This window comes from Cherax quadricarinatus, chromosome 84 (assembly GCF_038502225.1).
Source record: "Cherax quadricarinatus isolate ZL_2023a chromosome 84, ASM3850222v1, whole genome shotgun sequence".
Lineage (NCBI taxonomy): Eukaryota > Metazoa > Arthropoda > Malacostraca > Decapoda > Parastacidae > Cherax > Cherax quadricarinatus.
In genome coordinates, this window is record NC_091375.1 from 14,727,477 (window position 1) to 14,755,471 (window position 27,995).

The window sequence follows — 27,995 nt, forward strand, 5'->3', positions numbered from 1 at the left end:
TTGAAGCCTTATTTTCCCACCCCTGAACCCGCCCATCTCTAGTGAAGAATCCTGTCAGGTTCTCAGGAAATATGGTTTGCATCGCTAATCTGTCATATTTATAATTCATCATTTTCATATTTTTTGGTAGCATATAGACTCTTTGGAGTTGATAGGATTTCTGAATTTTTATAGCTGTAGGCCTTAAGGCATTAAGTAGCAGTTACTTTATTCAAAAAGTTGAATTCTTCTTGTGAACGTATAACCTTTGAGTACAAATATTGTAGACGTCAAGGTAAGGTGTTCATTCTGTGTTTTATGTTCATAAAATTATATAATGGATCATTTCAGGCATTGTAGGGAGAAAAGGAAAATTCACCACCTTAACTTGGGTTAAAAAAAAAAAATGCATCAGTAAACCATTTATGTATGCAAAAAAAAAAAAAAAAATTACATGCATAAGTGTTTAATGCATTTATTTTTGCCAAAGGTAAGATGTTAGGTTCATACCTGCTACCTATAATGTTTCATAAAGGCTATTGAGCGTATTTATAGCTTAAATGCAATTAAGTTCAGTTGCTTATGTGACATTCACGTTTTTCTAAATCACCCTTTCATTAGAATTTATTACATTTATTACAAGCACTAGAAAATTTTTTACATAGTGTCTAGTGAGTTTCAAGACAGTCTTTGTCATATTATCTAGCCTATTCCTTTTATTTGTGCAGCTGCACACTAATATCTTGACTGCTATTTAGTCAGAAGATTCACCATAGCCAGAGGAAGCAACAGAAGTCTAGTTCATTAATACAAGTTTGTATCTGTATACATTCCAGGAACATTCTTTGCTTTATCTGCATGTTTTCCCAGTTGTCTTAATTCATTCTTATGATATGACTAATTTGTTTGACTATGCATTATTATTTAATAAGTGTCTTTGTCTCCATGGGGAAGTGGAACAGAATTCTTCCTCCGTAAGCCATGCGTGTCGTAAGAGGCGACTAAAATGCCAGGAGCAAGGGGCTAGTAACCCCTTCTCCTGTATAACTAAGTGTAAAAGGAGAAACTTTTGTTTTTCCTTTTGGGCCACCCTACCTCAATGGGATAAGGCCGGTGCATTGAAAGAAGAAGTGTCTTTGTTGAAAAATGTATTGCAGTGATAAGATAAGATAAGATTTCGTTTGGATTTTTAACCCCGGAGGGTTAGCCACCCAGGATAACCCAAGAAAGTCAGTGCGTCATCGAGGACTGTCTAACTTATTTCCATTGGGGTCCTTAATCTTGTCCCCCAGGATGCGACCCACACCAGTCGACTAACACCCAGGTACCTATTTGCTGCTAGGTAAACAGGACAACAGGTGTAAGGAAACGTGTCGAAATGTTTCCACCCGCCGGGAATCGAACCCGGGCCCTCCGTGTGTGAAGCGGGAGCTTTAGCCACCAGGCCACCGGGCCACTGGGTATTGTAGAAGTACTGCTTTTAGAGCACCATGGTTACACCAAGTTCCAGCAGATAAAACCTTGTATGCATACACTAGATGCTTCTGTATTGTTTAGACCTAATGCTCTCATCTGATCAGCAGGATTGCTTTATCTAGATGTACCCCAAGAAATCCACCACCACTGCCTCCACCACACATTGTTGAATACCCCACAATTTGGCAAGTCCGTGCCATTAACACCTAACACTGCTAGAAATCTATATTATTTTTTCTCTTACGTCAAACCAAAGGCAGAAAAAATACAAAATATTAAAGACCTACTTTAGTATTGAGTCCTTGAATAAGAGTGATGGAACTTTTATAGTTAATAAGGAAGAGATGAATGAAATGCTTAAATAAGTCACACTGTTTATTGACCTATTAATCACCATGAATATTGACAACCTAGATGATTTTTTTTATGTACAAGACTTCAAACTCTAGAAGCTTGAAAACAAACATGTATACTAGAGCTAAAAGTAAAGTGCAGCAACTGGAGATGTCATCACAAGTGGGCACAGCCCAATACTGGAAATAGGTCATGCTAAACTGTTATTTAGCAGTCGAGTTGCGGAAGAGATCGCCTGTAACAGTTAAGTATAATTTTTATGCTATACAGTGAAGAGAAAGACCAAACTCTGTCATCATCTCTAAGATCTAACCTCCCCCCCCCCCCATGCTAACAGTACCTTTTAAGGCAGGCAAAACTGCAGATCTAAAGAATATAGAACTTTAATTACCCATGTAATTTTTGTCAAATGCCTAAATTATTTGGAATACTTAGTCCCTTAAACTGTACTCCTTTGAATGCAGGTGACAAAGATGAATCATAATTTATACTTGAAAAAATTCTGGAAATACTGGTTCCAAATCTGCACAACTTGAGTTATTTTGTACAATATTGTAAGTCTCAGTAGACTATGCAAAATACTCTTAATGAGAAGCAAGAGTGCAATAAAGTTATTCAACAAGTGTAACCTTCAACACCCTTCCTTCATTTACAGTATTTTCCTTTATATATAAAGTGCATGACAGAAGCATCATCATGGTAAATCGTTAATCCTGTTCAAGGGATAATGACCTTGATGCTTTATGCTAATGCATAACACAAAGCCTACATATAAGGTGCAGGCTGATTTTCCAAGGCTTTTTGTGGGGACATAAGGTGCACCTTATTTGCCAGAAAATACAGTACATTATATATCTGTGAAGCTCTAAACGTGTGTTGGTCATTCAGTGGAAGGAGTGGTGAAGGCTTGATCCTGTGTGCACTAATTGTGAGACGGACACACTGCTGTAGCAGCCAGCCAGGCTAAGGAGAGAATCTCCCTAAATATATAGTATATAAAGGGAATTATCAACATCTCTTCATATCTTCAAGATGGAATTAGGAACTGCCTAGAGGAATATTTCTGATTAACTTGGCTGTAGTGGTTTACAGTGAGTTGTGTGCTTTTAGCATCAATAGCCAGACTGATCACACTGTCACCCAGAAGGTCTGATCTGAGACTGTGCTATGGTGGGTAATGACTTCTAGAGCAATTAACATGTAGGCAGGTAGACCAGTATCATAATATGCACCACGAGTGTATATTATAGACAATACAGTGACTTCCCAGAGTTTAAAGACAAAATAAGGACAATTTCTTTCTTAGGTAATAAGATGGAAAGGGATGATGATAATTTTCTTTCTACAAACCTGCCATATCTAACTGAGACAGGGTGCCCCAAAAAGAAAAACAAAAGTTTCTATCTTTAAATTTAGTAATATATACAGTAGAAAGGGTTACTAGCACCTTGCTCCCAGCATTTTAATCACCTCTTATGACAATCATGGCTTACGGAGGAAGAATTCTGTTCCACTTCCCCATGGAGATAAGCAGAAATAAGCAAGAACAAGGACTAGTAAGAAAACAGAAGAAAACCCAGAAAGGTGTGTGTATATAGTGTATGCTTGTTCATGCACGTGTAGCGTGACCTAAGTGTAAGTAGAAGTAGCACGATGTACCTGAAACCTTGCATGTTTGAGACAGAAAAGAAACCAGAAATCCTACCATCATGTAAAACAATTACAAGCTTCCGTTTCACTCACATGGAAGGACAGTAGTACCTCCCTGGGTGGTTGCTGTCTACCAACCTACTACCTAGGAGATGATAATCACATTTAAAATAAAAGAAAACTATGAAAACAATTATATGGGTTATTTTGGAGTACAGTACCAAGCCACAAAGGATGATGCCAAAAGAACGCCAGGAGTAGATTTTCACAATTTTAATTGTAGATTGCTTCAGTGAAATTTAATCCAAAAGGTAATAAATGGTACAGCCACTGAAATTTTGGTAGTTTCTATAACAAACTAAATGCCTTTAAGATGAGATGTCATTAGCATAACTATTCCTGTAACTATGAATAGTTAATTACATCAGGGTAAATGGACTGAAGAAAAAATTAAGGAATTCAGCCTACCATAACAATCCTAGAAGAGTAGAGAGCCAAAGGGGCTATGATTATGAAGTTCAAAATACTCTGGGAACAGAGTGAGGTGCAGAGAGGAGAGAGAGAGAAATAAATGTCAGGGAAATGTCAACTAAAGACACAGATGATTCACAGGAACATAAGACAATAAATTTTCAGTTTGAGCATAATGAGCGAGTGCAAAAAAGGCTAAGTAAGTATGTATGATCAGTTCCTAGATGCCAGGAATTGGTTAAGCTGGTTGACAGCAACTGAGGTATGGCCAGGAGCTTTGAGTAGTCTCTTCCAAATACAACTATGTACTGTATTTGATACTGTAGGGGGATACATTCAGCTATTACTATAACATTTGTGCACCTCACCATCTACCCACTCCACCCACCTAACATTACCAGTGAAAGACCACTAAAGTACTGTACTGTTTTGAAATCTTTTATGGATGATGTTTTGCTGATGCAGTGGGCTTTCTTTATCATGACACTTGGTAAAGCCCACTATATGACCAGAATGTCAAAATACAACTCTTAAAAAGTAGTATTGCAATTGTATTTCTTTGTATGTATCTCATACCATTATCTATGCAACCATCACTTATACCACTACCTGTCTAACCATACTTTGAAGAAGTGTGTAAATTGTTTATCGTTTATCATTCTGGACCAGACATAAAGTAGAAGAGTTTATATCTGTAGCTCTTTATCACACTTAGTTGCTTTTAACTCTTGTGTTGAACATTTGAATAACCAATTAAGTATTGCTTGATACACTAGAGAAAAGGCTAACGGTGTAATAAATACAATCTCATCCATATGCATGCATACATACATAATAACTTGCAGCTTATTGTATTTAAGTTATCTACAGTCATGCCTCTGACTCACTGACCTTCAGATGTGTCTATTCAGAAGTGTAGATGTAATAATTCATAAATATATATAAATAATTTTTATTTTGGCTTTTATTGTGGCAGCAATGCTTTATGTTGAGAAGTCAAGCATAAGTCAACAACAGTAATAGTACAGTAATACTACTCCTTCGTAGACCTGTTACTAATGGTCTAGGGCCTCAGACCTACATACTTTTAAGTAATTCGAGCTAAGTCATGATGCTGTTGGCTAGCTAGTCCTGTTACTGCAGTGGTGCTTGCTGCCCAACATAAGTTGGTACCTATTTATCTACCCACCTGAAGGAAGGATCAACAGCTGGGTGAACTATGTGCCCGTGTCCAGCTCTGGGGATCAAACTCGGGCTGGTAGTTCAGCAGTCTCTGCAGTTAGCCATTACTTCGCCGGGGTGCATAACGAAAATGGTAAATCTTTTAACTTATGCTGTGCACTTCTGCAAAAACTGATTGTGCTAGACAACTACCACCATTATTATGCTAATATGTCACTATTTGTGCACTTTGGCATCCCTGTTATTTGTTGCTTGTTTGAATTATCAGTTATTTCTTTGAAAGAACTTTTAATGATGTTTAATTATGTATTTTTTCAAATACTATTCACAAGCTGTCCTTAGAATGTAGGGAATATTTTAATTGATTTCCATTTTGTTGTATTACTGTGAGTCTGAAAAAAAATTAGTCATGAAGGTTAGCACCTGAGCATAACGTTAGTGTGCCATATATGACAAGATCGCGTAATCCTAACATTGTGTAATATCAGACATTAGTCTCGTTCAGCTCATCACCAAATGGCCATCTCGTATCATTGAACTCTGTAACTGGGTATTCAGGAAGTTATAACACCTTCGTATTTGAATATTTTCTGAAGAATATTTCTGGGGCTGTATGAAGGCAATGACTCGAATAAGGACCTTCACAAAACATCTGCTGAAAAGTTCTTATGATTTCACTGTACTTTGGCATCAGTTTGAATGCATCCTATTAGGATGGACTGGAATGATCATAATATGGACGTGTAGTATGTGTGAATTTTTGCTACACTACTGTAACTTTGAGAACTGCATGTTTTTTTTACTTTGTATATCTCATTGTAGAACTGGAGTAGCCATGGTAGCTTTATGAAAGGGAAATACAAGATTGCAGTTAGATTTTTCATGCTATAGCTGTACAGTGGACCCCCGCTTAACGATCACCTCCAAATGCGACCAATTATGTAAGTGTATTTATGTAAGTGCGTTTGTACGTGTATGTTTGGGGGTCTGAAATGGACTAATCTACTTCACAATATTCCTTATAGGAAAAAATTCGGTCAGTACTGGCACCTGAACATACTACTGGAATGAAAAAAGTTCGTTAACCGGGGGTCCACTGTATTTGTAATTTAGGTAGACTAACTATAAAATTGGTATGCCTGCACACAGTTGTACATGAGTGTACAGTTGTCTGTGCATATACACAGTGTACACTCGCGTAATCACATATTTGTGCATTAGTGCCCCAAAATATAAAATGTAAAGCGGGTGGTATTTTATGGCATCTAATATGGGATTTGTTATCATGGACACTCCATATTTAATTTTCTTACAGTGTCAAGATAATGCAAGTTTATTGATGATAATTTCTATTATATGCTTTTAATTCTCTATTATGAATCATTTACTACTTTCTTTGGCATATGTTATGAATTGGCATTGTGTTTATATTTGTACATAACATTGAGTGCAGTGTGATAGTTTAACCAGGGCAGCACTTGTGATGCGTGGCAAACATTTTTTTGGCAAGCTTCACATCTTGCAGGACTTGTGGCAAACCTTCCAGCAGTCTTATGAAGAGGTGCTAACTGTCACCCAACTTGTAATTAACTAGCTTGTAGTCTGTCCCAAACTTGAACTCACGATCAACTCCTAGTTTGTGCTTTTTGATGCTGTACATCGAATGTAAAGCAAAAACTAGTTTATCAAATTTTAGAATGTGCTTTACAAATAACTACAGTATTTATTGTATTGCTAGCAGTGATGTAACTTGCAATTACAGTGTCTACAGTGTAGTTATTGTATTGCTAGCAGCAAAATAACTTTTCTGTTAGTTTCCCATTATTTACATTTGGCTCCTATTCTCAAATAACTTCCTTTGCCAAAAGCTTGCCTGCAATAACTGAGGCCTAGATCTTGTTACATTCACTGAATGACGACTATTTCTGTGCATATGTCCATACACGACAATATTCAATATGTCCATACACGACAATGTTCATTTCACCAGCACTGATATCGTTGTGGTTTTCCATTACCACTCCATTACACAAGTGAAAGCACATCTCACGTTATAGCACAGAATAGTCATGCCCAGCTGAAACAAGATGCGAGCCTAGCTGATAGTCACTGCAGGGACACCACTTTGGTAATGATCACTTGCTCGAGTGCCTCAACAAAGCTTTTATTGTAACGTTGCAGGCGGCAGACGACACGAGAACTCTGCTGTATAGTGTAAGGTACGTATGTTTGTGTTGCACCTTGCATTCTCCCTCTTAACTACTGCTGCTTCTATACATCGTCACTCTCATCATGCCTTTGTCAAAGATTTATGTGGGTGCAGTTAATGGACTACACTGGATGCAGTATTTAATTTACATTTTCTAAATTTCATTCCATTGCTCCTTTGTTATTTACATACAGTACTTCAGAATAAAATCTTAAGAAAAAATGGCTGTTTCCTGAATAAGGAGGTACAAGGGGAAAAAATTCATCATATGTTCATTTTTTTTTTTTTCAATGCACTGGCCATCTCTTACCAAGACAGGGTGACCTAAAATGAAAACAAAGGTTTTTCTTTTTATGTATATTAATTTATACAGAAGAAGTGGTTACTAGCCCTTTGCTCCTGGCACCTTAGTTGCATCAGATGTTTATAGATTTAATATGTTCTTTTGGTTCACTTATGGAAGCCTTATATATTTGTTAAGGATCCTTCTTTATGGGGCAAAAATGATGTGTTAAGGAATGAATCAGAATTTGAAGAAATGTATACACACTGTCCATTCACCTGTGGTGAATGGACAGTGACTTTATTTTAGAAAGAATATTTTGGAAGGGAGGAAGAAAAATACACTCGATATTTACAGTAGCAGAGGGTATTAGATCAAATTTTTGTAATACACTGGCAGTTTCTCACTGTCATATGGCAGGTATTGCTGCCATATGATACCAACACTTTTGTTACTCAACTAGAATTAGAGAGAACCACCAGTCCCTGTATGATACCCACAGGATCTTAAAACACTCGGAGAAAGGCAAAGAAAAGGCTATTATTGATTCCTGGCAACCCCAGACTGGTCACAATGTGTGGTCTCCCCAAGACGCACAAAATTAACTTCCCGATGAGACCTATTACATCAGGCATCAACTGTGCACCACCAGCTGGTAAAACTACTCACTAATCATATGTAAAAACTCCTAGGTACCATTAACAGTGGCCAAATGTGCAACTTGGATCATTTGCTCGACTCATGGTGTCAACATAAGAAACATAGTAACTAGTGTAGATAAATATAATGGCTGTTTACAAGTGTCCTCACTGACTGCAGTATCTCTCTCTACTTGATATACCTGTGATAGGAATTCCTGTTAATTGCCTGTTAAACCAGGCTTATGCTGTTAACAGACTATTGACCCCCATGTAATCATCACAGCTTAGTTGATCTGGAACCTGGTGGAGGTAGTTATCCAGTTTCCTTTTGAAGATTTCTACATTTATTCTGTCATTATATCTGATATTTTCTGGCAGTAGGTTAGTTTTGGGCCACATATGTTGACTAGTGTTCTCTTATTGTGCCAATGATACCTCTTCTCTTCACTGACTTTATTTTGCACTTTTCCCATATCTCACTGCAGTAAATTATGGTAGTGTATAAATTTGAGACCTGGCCCTCCAGTATTGTCCAGGTACATTACAGTATATATTATTAGGTACAGGTATCTCACTCTTCTTTGCTTCAGAAAATTCATTCCAAGTGCTTTTTGAGGCATTCCCAGTAGATTAAATGCTTTAGACTCTTTAAGGGCAGTAAACAGTCGCTATATTTTTGAGCTCTATCTTGTTGTGAACAGTGTTGAACATGGAATATTCTAGTTATACAGGAGCACAAGTGATTTGAAATGTGTCGTCATTGGTATTATTTCACTTGCTTTGAAAGTTGTTATCCACACTGTCTTATTTTTGGGCCTTGGCTCCATTTACTTTGTTTTTACTAAACAACAGATTATCTGATATTATTATTCATAAATTTTAACTGTTTCTTGCATCCTACGAGATGGTTCTTAATTCTGTCATTCTGTATCGTCCTTGTTTTGAGTTTTTCATTCTTCACGTATCTAATCGTCTAAACTTTGTCACCGTTGAACATCAAATCTGCAGAAAGATGCAGCTCATCCTTGATCCTCCTACACCTTGCAGGATTTTGGGGATCTTGCAGAACTCTGCATCAAATTCAGTTACTTCACCTTTAAAACAATGCCACCTACTGACAGAAGATGGCATGGAATTGCCAGAAACAACACTATAAATAATCCCCCCCCACATGACCTGGCTGTGTTGCACTGATAATATGCTTCTAATAATGCCTAGGGTGCCTCAACCTGGAACTCTTCCATGATCCCTTTAATATAGTGGAATCCTTCATCCAGTTCACCCTCTTTCTAACATCTGACAGATATTCTGTAAATCTAAGTACTGGATTGTTAAAAAACAAATACACAACACTTTGACTGGAACAATATACAAATAATCGGAACATAAAGCTTATGACAATGTTTTGATCTGACTTGGACCATTTACAAGTCACACTGCGACTTGTAAATTATAAAAGTTCAAACAAAACATTGTCATAAGCTTCTCTCTCCTGTGTGCCAGTTACTTGTGTACTGTATTGTTCTTTGCAGATGATACTAGATTTTGTATAAGTAGCATCCCTTGAGGCCACAGCTGACATAAACCAAGCCTTTCATTGGGCCACTGACAACGTAATATTCAGTGTTTGCGAATTTCCATTTCTCTATAGAAAAATTGAGGAAATAAAAATTGGAACATTAAAATTGTAGCCAGCTGAGCACAATTTTAATGTGAGACTAGGAGTGATAATGTGTGAAAATCTCATTCAAGGATTGTAAGTGCTAATCACAGCTGCAAGAAAAATGATAACCTAGATAACTATAATCTTGAAAAGAAGAAAAGCCATGAAAATGTTTATATTCTAGGCTGGAATATTATTAAACATTAAAATGGTATAAAATACCGACAGGTTGTTAGGTAAGACACATATGCAACAGTTAGGTATCTTTATTTCGAAACGTTTCGCCTACTGTGTAGGCGAAAAAGACACATAAGTGTCTTTTTCCACATATTATTATACACTAACAACCTCTTCTAATTTTTGTTTTTAAGGCAAGCAAAAATCAAATTTTAGGTCTGCAAAGTGCCCAGTGATAATCTTAATGGCCTGCTCATTGATAAATAGAAAATGGATTACAATCAGCTTTATGAAGCTCCTCCATAATTTTTTTTTAAATGCAATTGAAAATGTTCATTCAGAATTGAACAACACATACTGTGAATGCCTTTCTGTGCACTATTCAATTTTTAATGTACCTTTTCAGTCACATTAACAAGAAAGCCCTTTATAGAGGAGCTTCATAAGAGATGTTTAAAATTTTATTGGAATGGAATATAGCCAGAGTTAGAGCAAGTTAGCATTATTTAGAAATAGTAAGTGATAACCAGATGGTGGTGGACCATGAAAAAATTATGCCTTTGATTTACCCTTAAACTGTCCAAACGTAGATCTACATTCACATGCGTAGTGCTCCGAACGTAGATCTACATTCACATGCGTAGCGCTCCGAACGTAGATCTACATTTTTTTACATGCTTTAAAATGTAAAAAAAGTAGATTTACGTTCGGAGCGCTACGCATGTGAGCATAGATCTGTGTTTGGACAGTTTAAGGGTTAATGGGCTTTGATTTAGGACTTCAGAAAACAGGCCTAAATCCACTAAATCAGTTGATTTGAAAACAGTAGTAGTCCATTGGTTACATAATTGTCCACTTTTATATTGTAGCAAAATCTTATCTATGTCCACCACAATGGCCACTAGTGGCCATTCACTCCTGCTTATTAGTCTAATAAATATAATTTACATAGTTTAGCTTAATGAGGTATGTCAGAAAATGCTTCACCCTCTCTGAATTATCGAACTATGCAATAAAATAATATTTTAGCACATTTTTCTTAATTTTTTAGCCCTTAAACTGTCTAAGCAGATCTGCATTCACATGCGTAGTGCGCCAAAAGTAGACCTACGTTTTTTTACATATTTTCAAACATAAAAAAAACGTAGATCAGTTTTTTTTTACACGTTTTCAAATGTAAAAAAAAAGATCTACCTTTCTTTACATACTTTCAAATGTTGAAAAAACGTAGATCTACGTTTGGACAGTTTAAGGGTTAATATTTCACATATTTTTAGAAAATCACATAAAGTGTACCATATGTAACTAAAGATGAGTATAACATTCCTCCTCCTACCATGTGACCTCATTCAGTCATACTGTACTTAGTATAAATCATCTTAGAGTATGGCAGTCAGCTTCCATGTTTCTTCTTTTTTTTGTAGTCTCGGCACTCTTGCTTACTACATACACCTAATTGTTTTCCTCATTCTTAATTGATTCTTATTTGCCTGTCATAGAAACTATTTGCATACGTGCCTACACTGCATGTTTATATATCTGGCTAGTTTGAATTATTTAAAGTATACTGTATATGGTATTGTGGTTTGTATTTTTTCCTCTTAATTTTATAATATTGTAGCTTATATAAATGTAAATATGCACTAGATAAGAGCTAACTCTGTTCTCATATATGAATCTTTGACTATTTTTGCTTATCTTAGTAATTAAACATATTTCCTCCCATTCTGATTTCTTGCAGCAGCATTGCAAACTAATTTTATCAAGCAGTTAGATTGCTTGCTCGGTACATTAACATCAGTTATTTAATGTTCGTCATGTCTGACAATCTTTGTTATAGATTACCTAAAATGATATGGAAGAGGAATGTGTAAATAGACTATAAAAAATGAAATTAGGAGGTGGTGTGAGGAGGGGTTGTTGAGGTAGTTTGGACATTGAGCGGATGGAATGAAATAGCATCACTTGCAGGGCGTATAAATCTGTAGTGGAAGGAAGGCAGGATAGGGGTTGGCCTAGGAAAGGTTAGAGGGAAGGGGTAAGGAGGTTTTTGTGTGCGAGGGGCTTGGACTTCCAGCAAGCATGCGTGAACATGTTAGATAGGAATGAGTGGAGACAAATAGTTTTTAGGACTTGACATGCTGTTGGAGTGTGAGCAAGGTAACATTTATGAAGGTATTCGGGGAAACCGGCAGGCCAGACTTGAGTCCTGGAGGTGGGAAGTGCAGTGCCTGCACTCTGAAGGAGGGGTGTTTATGTTGCAGTTTTATAACTAGTGTAAGTGCACCTCTGGCAAGACAGTGATGGAGTGAATGATGAAAGTTTTTTTTTTTTTGGGTCACCCTGCCTTGGTGGGAAACGGCTGATGTGTTAATAAAACAAATTATTATTAAACACACCCTTTCGTTGAAGGTCCTGGGTAATCGATGATCTGTATCATTTGTGTTATTTTCACGACTCAAGAAATCATAACACAACTGCAAACCAATCACAGAATGGGTGGGACTTGAAGCCATGGCCTGCCAGTGTGTTAACCACTGGACCACCTGACTGGTCGAGTGATTAACACACTGGCCTGAGAGTTTTAGGACTTGCCTGCCATTCCCTGAATTATTCATATTCATTGTGTATTTTCTGCTCTGTTATCTGCCGACTTGCAGTGAGGAGGGATTGCTTTAATGCTGGTGAAGGGCTCTTGATTTGAGAAAATAGTACATACTGCAGTAACCTTCGCATCTTTTCATCACGCCTCATTACCTCCCATTCCCTAGTCACTGTACAACTCTCATGGGTTTAGAGCTTCCCCATAAATCTAATACTAATCTGTTCATATGTCATTGAAAGATTCGGGTTCCATTATTACTCCATGTAACAACCATCTTTTCTATTATTTTTTCTTCTCATATTGGTTCATTAGGAGTACAGTCATCAACATTCATTCATTAGAGATTTGCTGGTACTTCCGGCCCGGGTCTTCTCCAGATGGTGACCCGGCGACAGTCATCAACTAAATACATATACTTAAATAAAAATCTTCATAGTTTTGCCTAAAAGAAATCATTCTTAACAGTTTTTTCTGTGTACGTACACTAAGACATTCCGAAATCAGTCGATGCTGTAAATATTTAGCAGGATAGTTTAATCTTTAATTATATGTTGTATTTTGCATTCATAGTTAAACTTTAATTCAGACTTCTGCTTACCGAGATAAATATGAAGGGATTCAGTACTTAAATAACTTGCTCTTAAAAAAAAAAATGGATTTTTTTTCGTAGGTAATGCCATGGCATTATTAAGCTGTACATTTTAACTGACATAATATAACACTGTCTTTGCTTTACATTTTTGAGTAAATGTCCTGGATATAGCACACCACACTTTTCATTAAAAAAATTTTTTTAGAGTTGGTTAATGAGATTTTTTGGGCGGTATTAACTTAAGTTTCATAGCTCTGTGTATGGGTTCTGAATGCAAATTGTAGTTGATGTGCACACATTGTTGTAGGTGCTTCATTAATGTGCATTTTGTTATGTTGATTATGTGATTGATGTGTTTCAGCTTCAGCCCCACCGCTGGAGTAAACTTGTGATAATACTGCTGTAAGTGGGGCTCTCCAGACTGCCTGCCACTCACTGTGTACAACCTTCTTCAGTGCTGCCAGTCACGGATGTGATGACACATTGTTCCCTTCGTTACCACACACAAATCAAACAACCACATTTAATGCATGGAGACGTGTGGCACCGACGAGGACGAGATGTTTTGTGGGCACGGTGAAAGAAAAGGAAAGATTACATATAAACTTAAGAGTTGAAAAGCCACAGCACTGGCAGTGAGTAAGTGGTGGTAAACAAACAGACAAGCACTGCTGTTTGTTTGTGAAATGGAGCCCTGGTATAACGTTTAACTCTTTGAGTTTGTGTCAGGCCTTAGTGAGAAGTATTGCTTAACATATATTTATGATCTGTTGACGTGTGAAGGTGTTGCTGAAGGATTGCACATACTGTAATGAAGAAATGTTATTTATCGTACATAGTGGTTTATTATGAACTAAACTGAAGATGAGAGCGTGAAGATGATTTCATTGAATCTTCAGATGGATACAGTTATGTCCATGCGAAAAGGCAAGACTAGTGGTGCTTTGACATTTAAGGTCAATAATTAATGTGAGAAATGTGGCTATGTTTTTTTCCAGTGTGGAAACTAGTGCCAACTATGAGGATGGACATGGGTAGCCTTCAGGCCCCAATAATCCAGTTGTTGCACTTATGTAGTAAACACATGTAAAGCTTTTTCATTATTAGTATTTGGCTCATGTATGTTCATTTAAGGTATCACCGTAAGTGGTCATCCCATCGGTAGTGAAGTGTATCCCACACACGTTCATTTTTTATCTGGTTTATTCATATTGATAAATTAATAAATCTTCTGATACCATATGTACATTTTGGGTACAACATTGTCATAGCAACTTCATGGACAGTGAAGTCTGATTTTTATATCATTCCCTTAGACATTGCATTTATTACAGATGGCTTTAGAGTAAGATTTGAATGTAATTGTGGGTACTTTATAAAATGTATGAATCTCAAAATTACGGATCTAAAGATTTCAGATTGAGATGATGGAAATTCTTCATACACCTTGAGTGTTCGGTAATGGAAGAAAGATATGGTGTGTGTTACACAGGTGTGCTGAAGCATTAAAGATATGCATCTATGTGAGAGGCGGTCATAGTAATCATTTTATACACACATGGTTGTATATAATTAAAAGGTTAAACTTAGCTCTCAGGTTGGAGATGACATGTTTTATATTCCATGTCCTCTTATTATTCTCTTCTTTACTGGTCTGTAGCCATATCAATCTCTCTCTCTCTCTCTCTCTCTCTCTCTCCACCTCTCGTAACCTCCCTCTGTCATAACCCCCTCTTTCTCATAACTCTCTCTCATAACTCATAACACACTCAACTCTCTCTCATAACTCTCATAACTCTCTCTCATAACTCTCTCTCTCTCATAGCTCTCTCTCTCATAGCTCTCTCTCTCTCTCATAGCTCTCTCTCTCTCTCATAGCACTCTCTCTCTCTCATAGCTCTCTCTCTCTCTCTCTCATAGCACTCTCTCTCTCTCTCATAGCTCTCTCTCTCTCTCTCATAGCTCTCTCTCTCTCATAGCTCACTCTCTCTCTCTCATAGATCACTCTCTCTCTCATAGCTCACTCTCTCTCTCATAGATCACTCTCTCTCTCATAGATCACTCTCTCTCTCATAGCTCACTCTCTCTCTCATAGATCACTCTCTCTCTCTCATAGCTCTCTCTCATAGCTCACTCTCTCTCTCTCATAGCTCTCTCTCTCTCATAACTCTCTCTCTCATAACTCTCTCTCTCATAACTCTCTCTCATAGCTCACTCTCTCTCTCATAACTCTCTCTCTCATAGCTCTCTCTCTCTCTCATAGCTCTCTCTCTCTCTCTCATAGCTCACTCTCTCTCTCATAACTCTCTCTCTCTCATAGCTCTCTCTCTCTCTCTCATAACTCTCTCTCTCTCATAACTCTCTCATAACTCACTCTGTCATAACTCACTCTCTCATAACACACACACACACACACACACACACACACACACACACACACACACACACACACACACACACATGTACGTACACACATGCACACTTCTCGCGTGCGCACTAAGCATTTCTTACCAGACCATCTACTGTCATTTGTTTTGCCTCCACTGCTCTACCGTTAAAATGACTGATTTTTACATTACATTGACCTTACCTAAGATCATGCTTCCAAAACAACCATATCTCAGTAACACTTACCTTTTCTACACAAGTTTGGTCATGATGGTCCTTGTGTCCTCAGCACACATGGTCATCACCACACAAGCTTGGTCATGATGCTCCTTGTGTCCTCAGCACACATGGTCATCACCACGCAAGCTTAGTCATGATGGTCCTTGTGTCCTCGGCACACATGGATGACCACTGCGGCCTCTACTCTCCCCATCTTTAACGGTGCCCCTTGTTCACATTTACTGACACTGGTGATTGCAGAAATATATTCATCTCATTGTAACTTTTCCCATTTTTGTGTGGGGGTCTCGGCTCCACAAGGGAGAAGTTTTATGAGTGACAATAATTTCTATAGCCTACCTCTGAGCTTTGATTTTGCTCATTAATACCAAGAATGGTTTATTTTGAAGTATATTAATAATATTTTGTTGATCTTGCACTATGGACCTTCAGTGCCCACTGCCTGTTAATTAAAGACACATTTATTACTTATCATTTTCTTTTACACGTATAATAGTTTAATTGATGCTCATGGGAAAGTTCCTGCATTCACCAGTAAAATAGAAGTGTGTCAAAGTGTATGTATGTAAGCCAGAAGGAACAGATTTTTTATATATTCCACTAACTTGTGTTGGTAAGAAAAGATACACTCATGTTCATCATGTGCCCTGTGTCATGTAGCATTAAGGATCCCAAAGGTTTTTATAATCCATATTCTATTCCCATCTTACAGGACAAAACACAAGCATTTTTTCCTTTATCTTCATAGTTACAGAAAATCCATTCTTTGAGAGTGGATTGCATTGCACTATCCTCATGCAAGTCACGAAATATGTATATATATGAAAAAAATCAACTGACATATGAAGTGGATTAAATTGTGTTAAGTAATATTAGTTTTTGTTATATCAGTTTCTATAAACTACTTGTGCAGCATTCCAAACAGTAAACATTATTGACCAAAGAATGCTCGTCCATAGATTACATCCTCATATTTTGTCAGATCGTTTTCTAAAATCACCTTAATTTAAGCTGTGAAGTGATACCCTTCAAAAGTGTTATGCTATCAAGTCCTGTTTTAAAGGTAGAATTAAATGTTTAAGAAAAATTTGAAAAAAAAAAAAGTGCTCAATTTTGACAGCAGGAAAAATCTACAAAGAAGCATTGCTTCCTATTGTTATGGATCATGCTTGAATTAACATTTTCAATCTTTGGATATGAGTATGTACACAAGTTTCATGTCGCTCGTGACTGGTGCTTTGAATGCTTCTGTGTGACACTACGTTATATGAAGTGTATATCACCGAATATTTTTACCTACCCTTCGTACATTTAGTATTTACACATTTTCATCAATTTTTATTTAACTTCTATAAATTGTCTATACAAATTAACTTCACCTATTTGACCCCCGTCCAAATTTCGGCCAAACATTCCTGTCCCTCGTCCTGAAGAGCACCCAAGTGACCTTCCAAACATGTTAAAAAAAAATGATGCAGGAATGTCTGTAACCAATTGCAAAAGTGTTTCCATTATTCTGCCCTTCATGAAGATGTTGTTAGAAGAGAGAGTAATAATTCATAAATGCTAGAAGAAGAAAAATATGAACACAGTACATTTATCACAGGGGTTGTGTCCAGTGTTTGCATAATCTGAGGAAATTAAATATGCAAGTCAAAATTCTCCCTCCTAACATGTCTTCTGACAAGCAAGATGTCATAAAAGAAATCTTTTCATGTTGCCTATTGATAATTTTTTTTTTTCAAATATCGAAAATTAACCACAATTTCAGAAAAATTTGCCAAGAAGTTCACCAAAGTTAACTTGCCAGTTGAAAAAGTGAGCTGGACCCACCCTGAATGTTGGAGAGTTGAAACTTTGAATAGAGAATGAAGATTGCCTCAGTAAAGCATTGAAATTTAGGAAAAGTTTTAAAAGTGTTTATTAAATATAAAGTTATGATTTTGTTGATAAAACCGAAATGAATACCAGATCAAGTGTAGCCAAAAGAATCACAAGTGTGGTAGAGAGGGCATGTGACTGTGCTTTTATAAGCAACTTGAGCATTTCTACTACCTCAGACTGAAGTCTTTATTTAAGTAACTATTCTTCAGTTCAGTAGAATGTACTTCTAAACTACAGTGTAAGAAACTGTGACCTGATAACTTATGTGGATGCTTTTCTTAATAGCATGGAATTTAAATTTTGTATTTTAAGTGTTAAATTTTGTTTCCGAATTTTCAATCTTTTTATATAAGAAAATAAATATTTTGAACGTAGGTAGAAGTAGCCAAAAAAAAAAAGTCTAGAAAAATGTGATGTCTGTGTGAGAGAGATTCTGCAGGAGCAAATGTGGAAATTTTTTTTTCAATAAACCTTTTAACAAGTAAAATGTTGAACACACAAGCTAACATTATTTCCAAAGAGGTCATGAATGTCTTGGTTTTAATTTTTAAACTTGATGCAACTATTAAAGAATCTAAGTTATATAATATTATGGTTTATTCTTGTAGATTTGGGGGGCTATATTTCTGAAATATTGTTTTATATGAAGATAGTGACAGTGATTGTGATTCGACTCGATCTGTACTTGATTGATGACTTACAAATTGTATATTTTATATAATGAGAATAAAGACACCTTTGAAGATAGAAAATTATATAATTATACAAGCAAACTTTGGGTACAGTCCCTAACTAATTCATTATAGCTGACATGAAAGGTTTTGTAGCGTTAGGTGATTATTGGGCATTAAAGCAAGAGGACCCATTACAAACTTATCAGGATAACTTAGAACAAGAGTTCTTGCCTTTATAAATGTTCTGCTTTGAGAAGAAATTTTGAGATATACTAAAGTACATGTTCATCATTCCTTATTGCCAGTTTGATGTTCTCTTCCTAGCCAGCCTAATATATGTTAATCTCTGGTGTTCACATGATACATTTGGGCACAGAGTAGGCTTACTATGTTTCCATATGTACTTTGATTATTGTTATCCTCAGTACCATTTAACATGAACATGAGTGACATCATTTCTTTAAACTCAGTGTTTTATCATCACTCCATATGTTTAATAAATAAATGATGTGTGCTTTTTATATACATGTTAATTTTTTACCCTTGTTAGTTTTATTAGAATATTAAAAATAACAAGAATAACTATTCTAGTTTTTCACAATAGCTTTTATTTTCTTTTTAAGCTTTGTTTACCTTATTATAAATGACACATAAACTGATGGTGAATGGTGAAAATTTTTCTTTTTCGGGCCACCCTGCCTTGGTGGGAATCGGCCAGTGTGATAATAAATAATAAATATAAACTGTACCCAGGCTCATGCTGAAGCTGCCATCATGAACAGAGTGAAGGATGAGTATGTGAGTGAACTATGGGAAAATGACTTGTGAGAAAAAGGAGAGATGAACAGATCAAAAGGCTCTTACTGGACTGTGTATTAATTCTGTTGCCCACATGATTTACCATATTCTTTTGTGAATATATTTGACCCTTGTGGGCTTAGCATTTAGTTATGATTATAATAATTTTGCGACTAATAATCTAGTGTCCACATGGGTCAGATACCTGGTGATTAAGACTAACCAGTAACCATGAGTTGCACCAAAATGTGCCCTAAGGCAAATGATTTGGGCAAGGTCATCTAAAGGCAAGGAATAGAAAGGGAAAAGAGAAACATGATACAACTCTTGCTAGTAGTGTACAGTATAATGTATAGAATATCATGATGCATCGAGAGTACACTTGTACAAGGCATCATAGCTAAAGGCAGAGATAGTGAAGTTAAATTTTCTAGAGACGATTAAAAATTAGGAAAGACTGCAGAGCAGCAATATTCTGCATACTCCTGTATCTTGTGCATGATAGATTATACTGTTTTCTTCTTTAACTTTAGTCACATAAATTAAGCAATCAAAACTAGGATAGCCAGAAAGCAACAGCAGTACACAGGATGCAAGAAGAGATCCCCATGCAAGGGCAGACAAAACACCAAATAATGATTCGGATATCGATGAGGTAAGTGAAGGTGGGGATATAAAAGACAAAGAACCCATAGCAGTAGAAGTCCCAATATCTGAGCTCTTATTAATGGACTTGTAAGGATTATTAGTGTACATTCTGATGAGACGTTTCGCTCATCAGGACCTTTACCAGCCTCACTAGTGCTGGAGGAAGTGTACAGGACATAGTCTGTAAGTTTGTCCTTGGTTCTACGGATATCGCACTGTTTCTTAACACCATATTCTTTGCATATCCATGCCACTGAAATGCCAGACTCCACTTTTTTTTATTCAAGTTTCTGCTTATTGCCAAAAACCACACATTTCCTATTGGCACCACCACTTTAAAAGCCATTATTAACTGCATTTTACTTGATATGTTAAATCACACAAAATGCTCGAAATCCAAGGAAAATTTGAATGGTGAGTATACATGAGCGAACGAACAATAAACTAGCGTGGGTGGCCTGTGGCTCCGGAAACAGACAGGTCCTGGATGTGGTCACTCTGGCCTGTACCAAATAAACGTCAGTTGTTGGACTTTTTCCGATGCTTCAGAAGACAGCTGAATGCTATGGCTACAGACAGAATCTGGAATTATAGATTTTTCCCCATTTTCTAAGATGTCTTAAGTTGTATGTGTGGTATGATGGAAAATATGGGAATTACAATCACTGGCAGATTGATTTTACATCCTATATCCTTCAAGGGAGGTCCCTTTGTCAGTGGGGGGGGGGCTCATGTTATAAGGAATTGGCCCTTTCCATGGATCAAGGTTTAGTGTTTCCACATAAAATATAGTAAATAATTTACTGTGCAGGGCATTATATTTGAGAGAGAACGAAATTTGAAACCTATATTGTGATGATATAGGCAATTCTAAGACATATTTATTTTTGTGCATTTTAAGATTTTTTAAAATTTTGGGGCCATAAACTACACTTTTTTGGAGGAATTGAATATGATGCCTTGCCCAACAATGGTTAAACTATAGGTGTTACTACAGGCATCAAATCTGATGCTCCCCTCAAGGGAGGTTCCTTGATGCTGGTGAGGGGCTATTGATGTAGGGAATTGGATCTGTGCTCCAGTTACCTAAATTGAGCCTGAATACCTGCCATCCCCCTCCCCACATGCACTGTATAATCCTACGGATTTAGCACTTCCCCGTGATAATAATAAATCTGATCCCATGCCTGACAATGGTGAGTGTTTTAATGAATCATAACTACTAATAAATTATAATAAAAGGCATATAGTAATCCATCACATATGATGCCTTCATTGGCACATTTGTTATTACCATTACAGATTTTAGAGATTTTCTGACTAGTTTATTGTGCACCTCGTATCCATCCTGTGGATGGTAGCGCAAGAGTATATGGATACGCAAAAGGCCTAGGAACTAGGCCCCAAAAGGGTTAACAGGTGTACATTTGGATTTATATCTACAGATCTACAGTTCACTTATCAGTCACAAGCAAATTTAGATAATTTGCTTAGTATATCTGGTATCTAATTGACATGTCACATAGGTTATTATACTGCCTATCTCTGTATTCCTCAATAAGTGGACAATTAAACACACACTGTTCAAGACAGTGACCATATGCCTGACCACATAATTTGCATTTAGTTTGATCATCATCTGTGTGTTTCCCAAACTGCCAGAAGTACTTGTAACCAAGCCTAAGCCTGGCCACTACAACATCAGTCAGTCTGTTCACATTGCAAGTTGTTCCATAAACATACATGTGCTGTATAATCCTATGGGTTTAGCGCTCCCCCATGATTATAATATACATATATAAAATCCATAAACATACTTATCTACGTTCATGTTATCATAGTGGGTTATAGATCTACTCAGACTTCTAACTGCATTCCTATAACAATTATTTTCATTATTTACTTCTCTCCTAATGTTATTCCTAATGCTAGACACACACATACCAGAGTTATATTCTACATTATCCTTCAGGGTACTTTTTTTGGCTAACATATCAACTTTATCATGAAGGAGTAATCCAGTGAGTGATGGGATCCATATAATTGTACATTAATTCCTTTGTCTCAGATTTTTGAGTATCTATACCTGGCTTCTCCAATGAGCATGTTGTTGGAGTGATTACATGAGTCAAGAGCCTTCAGTGATTGCTGTTTTGGCCCGCCTCATGGTAAGTGAAAACGCATGATGCTTTAGACCACTAGACCACACAATCCTTAACAACGGTGCATCAAGCTAAGCTAGATGTTGTACCCACCATCGAAGGACATACGGTGGTGTTTTTTTCAGAAGACCCAGTATGCCACGGCAAATTCACTTGTCAGGAGCTCAAAAAAGAAACATTTCCAAAGAATCAAGCGAAAGAAATGCTGCGGTCTTGACAATGACAAAATGCCTTACAGAATTTTTCTCTGTTTCTGTTGTGGAAAACATAGAAGCTACTAATGAAGACCCAGTACCACTACCAGATGATGTTTCTTATGAGGACCTGCCCGCATTCCCAAGTACATCTACAGAAAATAAAAAGAACATAGCAAATCAAGACAATAAAGGTGATGAATCACCACAACCACATTCTACAGATACTTGTGCAGACATGGACAGTGAAGCACCACTATGTGATTCAGACCCAGCCATGTAGTTTCCTGTCAGGGAAAACCATGTGTCCTTTTGGTCAACTACCATATAGATAGATACCGAAAGTGTGACGCCAAAGATATAAATAAATACACATCAGTAATCATTATAGTGTAGAAGGAATGTATTGCAAACTGAAAATTATAGTCAGTTTTTCTTAAAGTCAATAAAATTGAGAAAAAATTAGACATCTTCGAAACCTAACATTATTTTTCGTGAACTACTGTTTATCATTCATTTTAGTTCATTTCTTATTTGCAATTCAAATTAATTTTCATGTTGAGGGCCCCCCAAACCTAAAATGCCCCTGGCCCTCCAAGGTCTAAATCCTGCAGTGGGTCACAAGACCCTATGTCTAGCTTTTATACAATGTCATATGGACTACGCTTGCTCTTCATGGTACTCTGCCTTGACAAAAAAAACTGAAAGAATGACTACAAATCACCCAGGACAAAATGGCATGATTCATCCTGGAACATGTAGGCCTGGGTCCAGGAGAACATGTAGGCCTGGGTCCAAGAGAACATGTAGGCCTGGGTCTAGGAGAACATGTAGGCCTGGGTCCAGGAGAACATGTAGGCCTGGGTCTAGGAGAACATGTAGGCCTGGGTCCAGGAGAACATGTAGGCCTGGGTCTAGGAGAACATGTAGGCCTGGGTCCAGGAGAACATGTAGGCCTGGGTCCAGGAGAACATTAGGCCTGGGTCCAGGAGAACATGTAGGCCTGGGTCCAGGAGAACATGTAGGCCTGGGTCCAGGAGAACATGTAGGCCTGGGTTCAGGAGAACATGTAGGCCAGGATGAACTACAACAATTGGATATGTTGAATGTTGAAGACAGAGAAAAACAGATATTAAATCATGTTTATGAAACTGCTCACAAACAGTGTCCAGAATATCTTGCCACTAATTTTGTCAAGGTTGAGAACCAAAGCAATCATAGTACTAGGGGGAGAGAGTACAACTTTGGTAAAATAATCTGCCCTTCATGTAGAGTACTAGTGGTACAATAATCTGCCCTTCATGTAGAGTACTAGTGGTACAATAATCTGCCCTTCATGTAGAGTACTAGTGGTACAATAATCTGCCCTTCATGTAGAGTACTAGTGGTACAATAATCTGCCCTTCATGTAGAGTACTAGTGGTACAATAATCTGCCCTTCATGTAGAGTACTAGTGGTACAATAATCTGCCCTTCATGTAGAGTACTAGTGGTACAATAATCTGCCCTTCATGTAGAGTACTAGTGGTACAATAATCTGCCCTTCATGTAGAGTACTAGTGGTACAATAATCTGCCCTTCATGTAGAGTACTAGTGGTACAATAATCTGCCCTTCATGTAGAGTACTAGTGGTACAATAATCTGCCCTTCATGTAGAGTACTAGTGGTACAATAATCTGCCCTTCATGTAGAGTACTAGTGGTACAATAATCTGCCCTTCATGTAGAGTACTGGTACCAACAATACCACCAGTCCGATAACATTCTTCTTTGCAAATATACAGGGTCTAAAGCCAGCAACAAACAACAAAATACCTTTCATCCGTGGACTGCTTGCAGAGGCAAAGGCAATGTTCGCGGCTTTCACTGAGACCCACATAAGGGATCACTTGGACAACGAAATATGGATCCCAGGTTACAACCTATACAGATGTGACAGAGTGAACAGGCAAAAGGGGGGGGGGGGGTTGGCCTGTACATTGCTGAGTCACTTGTTTGCACAGAACTGCTAAATGCCTCAAATGATGTAGTGGAAGTTTTAGCAGTAAAGGTCGAGAACCAAAACCTAGTCATTGTGGTAGTCTACAAGCCTCCGGATGCAACATCCCAGCAATTCCAGGAACAGCTGTTAAAAATTGACCACTGTCTGGAAAATCTTCCAGCTCCTGCACCCAACATCTTGCTCCTGGGGGATTTCAACTTAAGGCACCTAAAATGGAGGAATATAGCAAATAATATTGTTGCAGTAATAACACCAGGAGGCAGCTCTGATGCAAACTCACACTCACGCGAGCTTTTAAATCTCTGCACAAAATTCAATTTAAACCAGCAAATAATAGAGCCTACTAGACTGGAGAATACACTAGACCTCATCTTCACTAACAATGATGATCTGATAAGAAATGTCACCATATCAAAAACAATATACTCAGATCACAACATAATTGAGGTTCAGACATGTATGCGCGGAGCCCCAGACCGACATAATGAGATTAGTCACGAGGGAGCATTCACCAAATTCAACTTCAATAACAAAAACATAAAGTGGGACCAAGTAAACCAAGTCCTAACCGATATAAGCTGGGAAGATATACTAAGCAACACAGACCCCAACTTATGCCTAGAACAGATTAACTCGGTGGCACTGGATGTATGCACAAGGCTTATTCCTCTAAGAAAAAGGAGGAGTAGATGTAAAACAGAAAGAGACAGGCGCTCCCTTTACAGGCGACGGAAAAGAATAACAGAGCGGCTAAAAGAGGTCAATATATCTGAAATGCGTAGGGAGACACTGGTCAGAGAAATAGCAAGCATCGAACTTAAGCTAAAAGAATCCTTTAGGAGTCAGGAATCGCGGGAAGAACTAAAAGCCATAAATGAAATCGAAAGAAACCCAAAGTATTTCTTCTCCTATGCCAAATCAAAATCGAGAACAACGTCCAGTATTGGGCCCCTACTTAAACAAGATGGGTCCTACACAGATGACAGCAAGGAAATGAGTGAGCTACTCAAGTCCCAATATGACTCAGTTTTTAGCGAGCCGCTGACCAGACTGAGAGTCGAAGATCAAAATGAATTTTTTATGAGAGAGCCACAAAATTTGATTAACACAAGCCTATCCGATGTTATCCTGACGCCAAATGACTTCGAACAGGCGATAAATGACATGCCCATGCACTCTGCCCCAGGGCCAGACTCATGGAACTCTGTGTTCATCAAGAACTGCAAGAAGCCCCTATCACGAGCCTTTTCCATCCTATGGAGAGGGAGCATGGACACGGGGGTCGTCCCACAGTTACTAAAAACAACAGACATAGCCCCACTCCACAAAGGGGGCAGTAAAGCAACAGCAAAGAACTACAGACCAATAGCACTAACATCCCATATCATAAAAATCTTTGAAAGGGTCCTAAGAAGCAAGATCACCACCCATCTAGAAACCCATCAGTTACACAACCCAGGGCAACATGGGTTTAGAACAGGTCGCTCCTGTCTGTCTCAACTATTGGATCACTACGACAAGGTCCTAAATGCACTAGAAGACAAAAAGAATGCAGATGTAATATATACAGACTTTGCAAAAGCCTTCGACAAGTGTGACCATGGCGTAATAGCGCACAAAATGCGTGCTAAAGGAATAACAGGAAAAGTCGGTCGATGGATCTATAATTTCCTCACTAACAGAACACACAGAGTAGTAGTCAACAGAGTAAAGTCCGAGGCAGCTACGGTGAAAAGCTCTGTTCCACAAGGCACAGTACTCGCTCCCATCTTGTTCCTTATCCTCATATCCGACATAGACAAGGATGTCAGCCGCAGCACCGTGTCTTCCTTTGCAGATGACACCCGAATCTGCATGACAGTGTCTTCCATTGCAGACACTGCAAGGCTCCAGGCAGACATCAACCAAATCTTTCAGTGGGCTGCAGAAAACAATATGAAGTTCAACGATGAGAAATTTCAATTACTCAGATATGGTAAACATGAGGAAATTAAATCTTCATCAGAGTACAAAACAAATTCTGGCCACAAAATAGAGCGAAACACCAACGTCAAAGACCTGGGAGTGATTATGTCGGATTATCTCACCTTCAAGGACCATAACATTGTATCAATCGCATCTGCTAGAAAAATGACAGGATGGATAATGAGAACCTTCAAAACTAGGGATGCCAAGCCCATGATGACACTCTTCAGGTCACTTGTTCTATCTAGGCTGGAATATTGCTGCACACTAACAGCACCTTTCAAGGCAGGTGAAATTGCCGACCTAGAAAATGTACAGAGAACTTTCACGGCGCGCATAACGGAGATAAAACACCTCAATTATTGGGAGCGCTTGAGGTTCCTAAACCTGTATTCCCTGGAACGCAGGAGGGAGAGATACATGATTATATACACCTGGAAAATCCTAGAGGGACTAGTACCGAACTTGCACACGAAAATCACTCACTACGAAAGCAAAAGACTTGGCAGACGATGCACCATCCCCCCAAAGAAAAGCAGGGGTGTCACTAGCACGTTAAGAGACCATACAATAAGTGTCAGGGGCCCGAGACTGTTCAACTGCCTCCCAGCACACATAAGGGGGATTACCAACAGACCCCTGGCAGTCTTCAAGCTGGCACTGGACAAGCACCTAAAGTCAGTTCCGGATCAGCCGGGCTGTGGCTCGTACGTTGGTTTGCGTGCAGCCAGCAGCAACAGCCTGGTTGATCAGGCTCTGATCCACCAGGAGGCCTGGTCACAGACCGGGCCGCGGGGGCGTTGACCCCCGGAACTCTCTCCAGGTAAACTCCAGGTACAATAATCTGTCCTTCATGTAGAGTACTAGTGGTACAATAATCTGTCCTTCATGTAGAGTACTAGTGGTACAATAATCTGTCCTTCATGTAGAGTACTAGTGGTACAATAATCTGTCCTTCATGTAGAGTACTAGTGGTACAATAATCTGTCCTTCATGTAGAGTACTAGTGGTACAATAATCTGCCCTTCATGTAGAGTACTAGTGGTACAATAATCTGTCCTTCATGTAGAGTACTAGTGGTACAATAATCTGTCCTTCATGTAGAGTACTAGTGGTACAATAATCTGTCCTTCATGTAGAGTACTAGTGGTACAATAATCTGCCCTTCATGTAGAGTACTAGTGGTACAATAATCTGTCCTTCATGTAGAGTACTAGTGGTACAATAATCTCCCCTCATGTAGAATACTAGTGGTACAATAATCTCCCTCTGCGTGCGGCCAACAGTAACAGCCTGGTTGATCAGGCTCTGATCCACCATGAAGCCTGGTCACAGACTGGGTCGCGGGGGCGTTGACCCCCGAAACGTTCTCCAGGTATACTCATGTAGAATACTAGTGGTACAATAGTAGTGGAGTTGAGCGCCTCTGGTGGTGAGAGTGGGCGCCTTGAGAGAGGTTCCTTGAAGGTGGTGGTGAGGGTCTGTTGATCCAAGGAATGTGATCTATGCCACCTGGGAGTGAACTTATCCTCCCAGGTGGTCCATGACCCCCACGGGTTGAGCGCTCCACCATGAGTAGTAGTACTAGTGATGGTGTAGTAGTGCCATCTAGTGGTGGTGTAGTAGTGCCATCTAGTGGTGGTGTAGTAGTGGCATCTAGTGGTGGTAGTGGTGGTGTAGTAGTGCCATCTAGTGGTGGTAGTGGTGGTGTAGTAGTGGCATCTAGTGGTGGTGTAGTAGTGCCATCTAGTGGTGGTA

The 27,995-nt window shown here is 38.3% G+C and overlaps 1 protein-coding gene across 5 annotated transcripts in view; it reads left to right on the forward strand.

The window, feature by feature from the left end:
* Positions 1-18,993, forward strand: part of kuz (zinc-dependent metalloprotease kuz) — a 214,348-nt gene extending 195,355 nt beyond the window's left edge. For 2 of the 5 annotated variants that reach the window (XM_053799441.2, XM_053799443.2), the window contains exons 13-14: positions 7,294-7,331; positions 13,644-18,993. In XM_053799441.2, coding sequence (XP_053655416.1) covers positions 7,294-7,325 — 32 coding nt within the window. In that variant the 3' untranslated portion in view covers positions 7,326-7,331; positions 13,644-18,993. Of the gene's footprint in view, positions 1-5,125; positions 6,166-7,293; positions 7,332-13,643 lie in introns of those variants that run through there. The other 3 variants (XM_053799442.2, XM_053799444.2, XM_070103162.1) reach the window with 2 other exon arrangements.
* Positions 18,994-27,995: the final 9,002 nt, after the last annotated feature.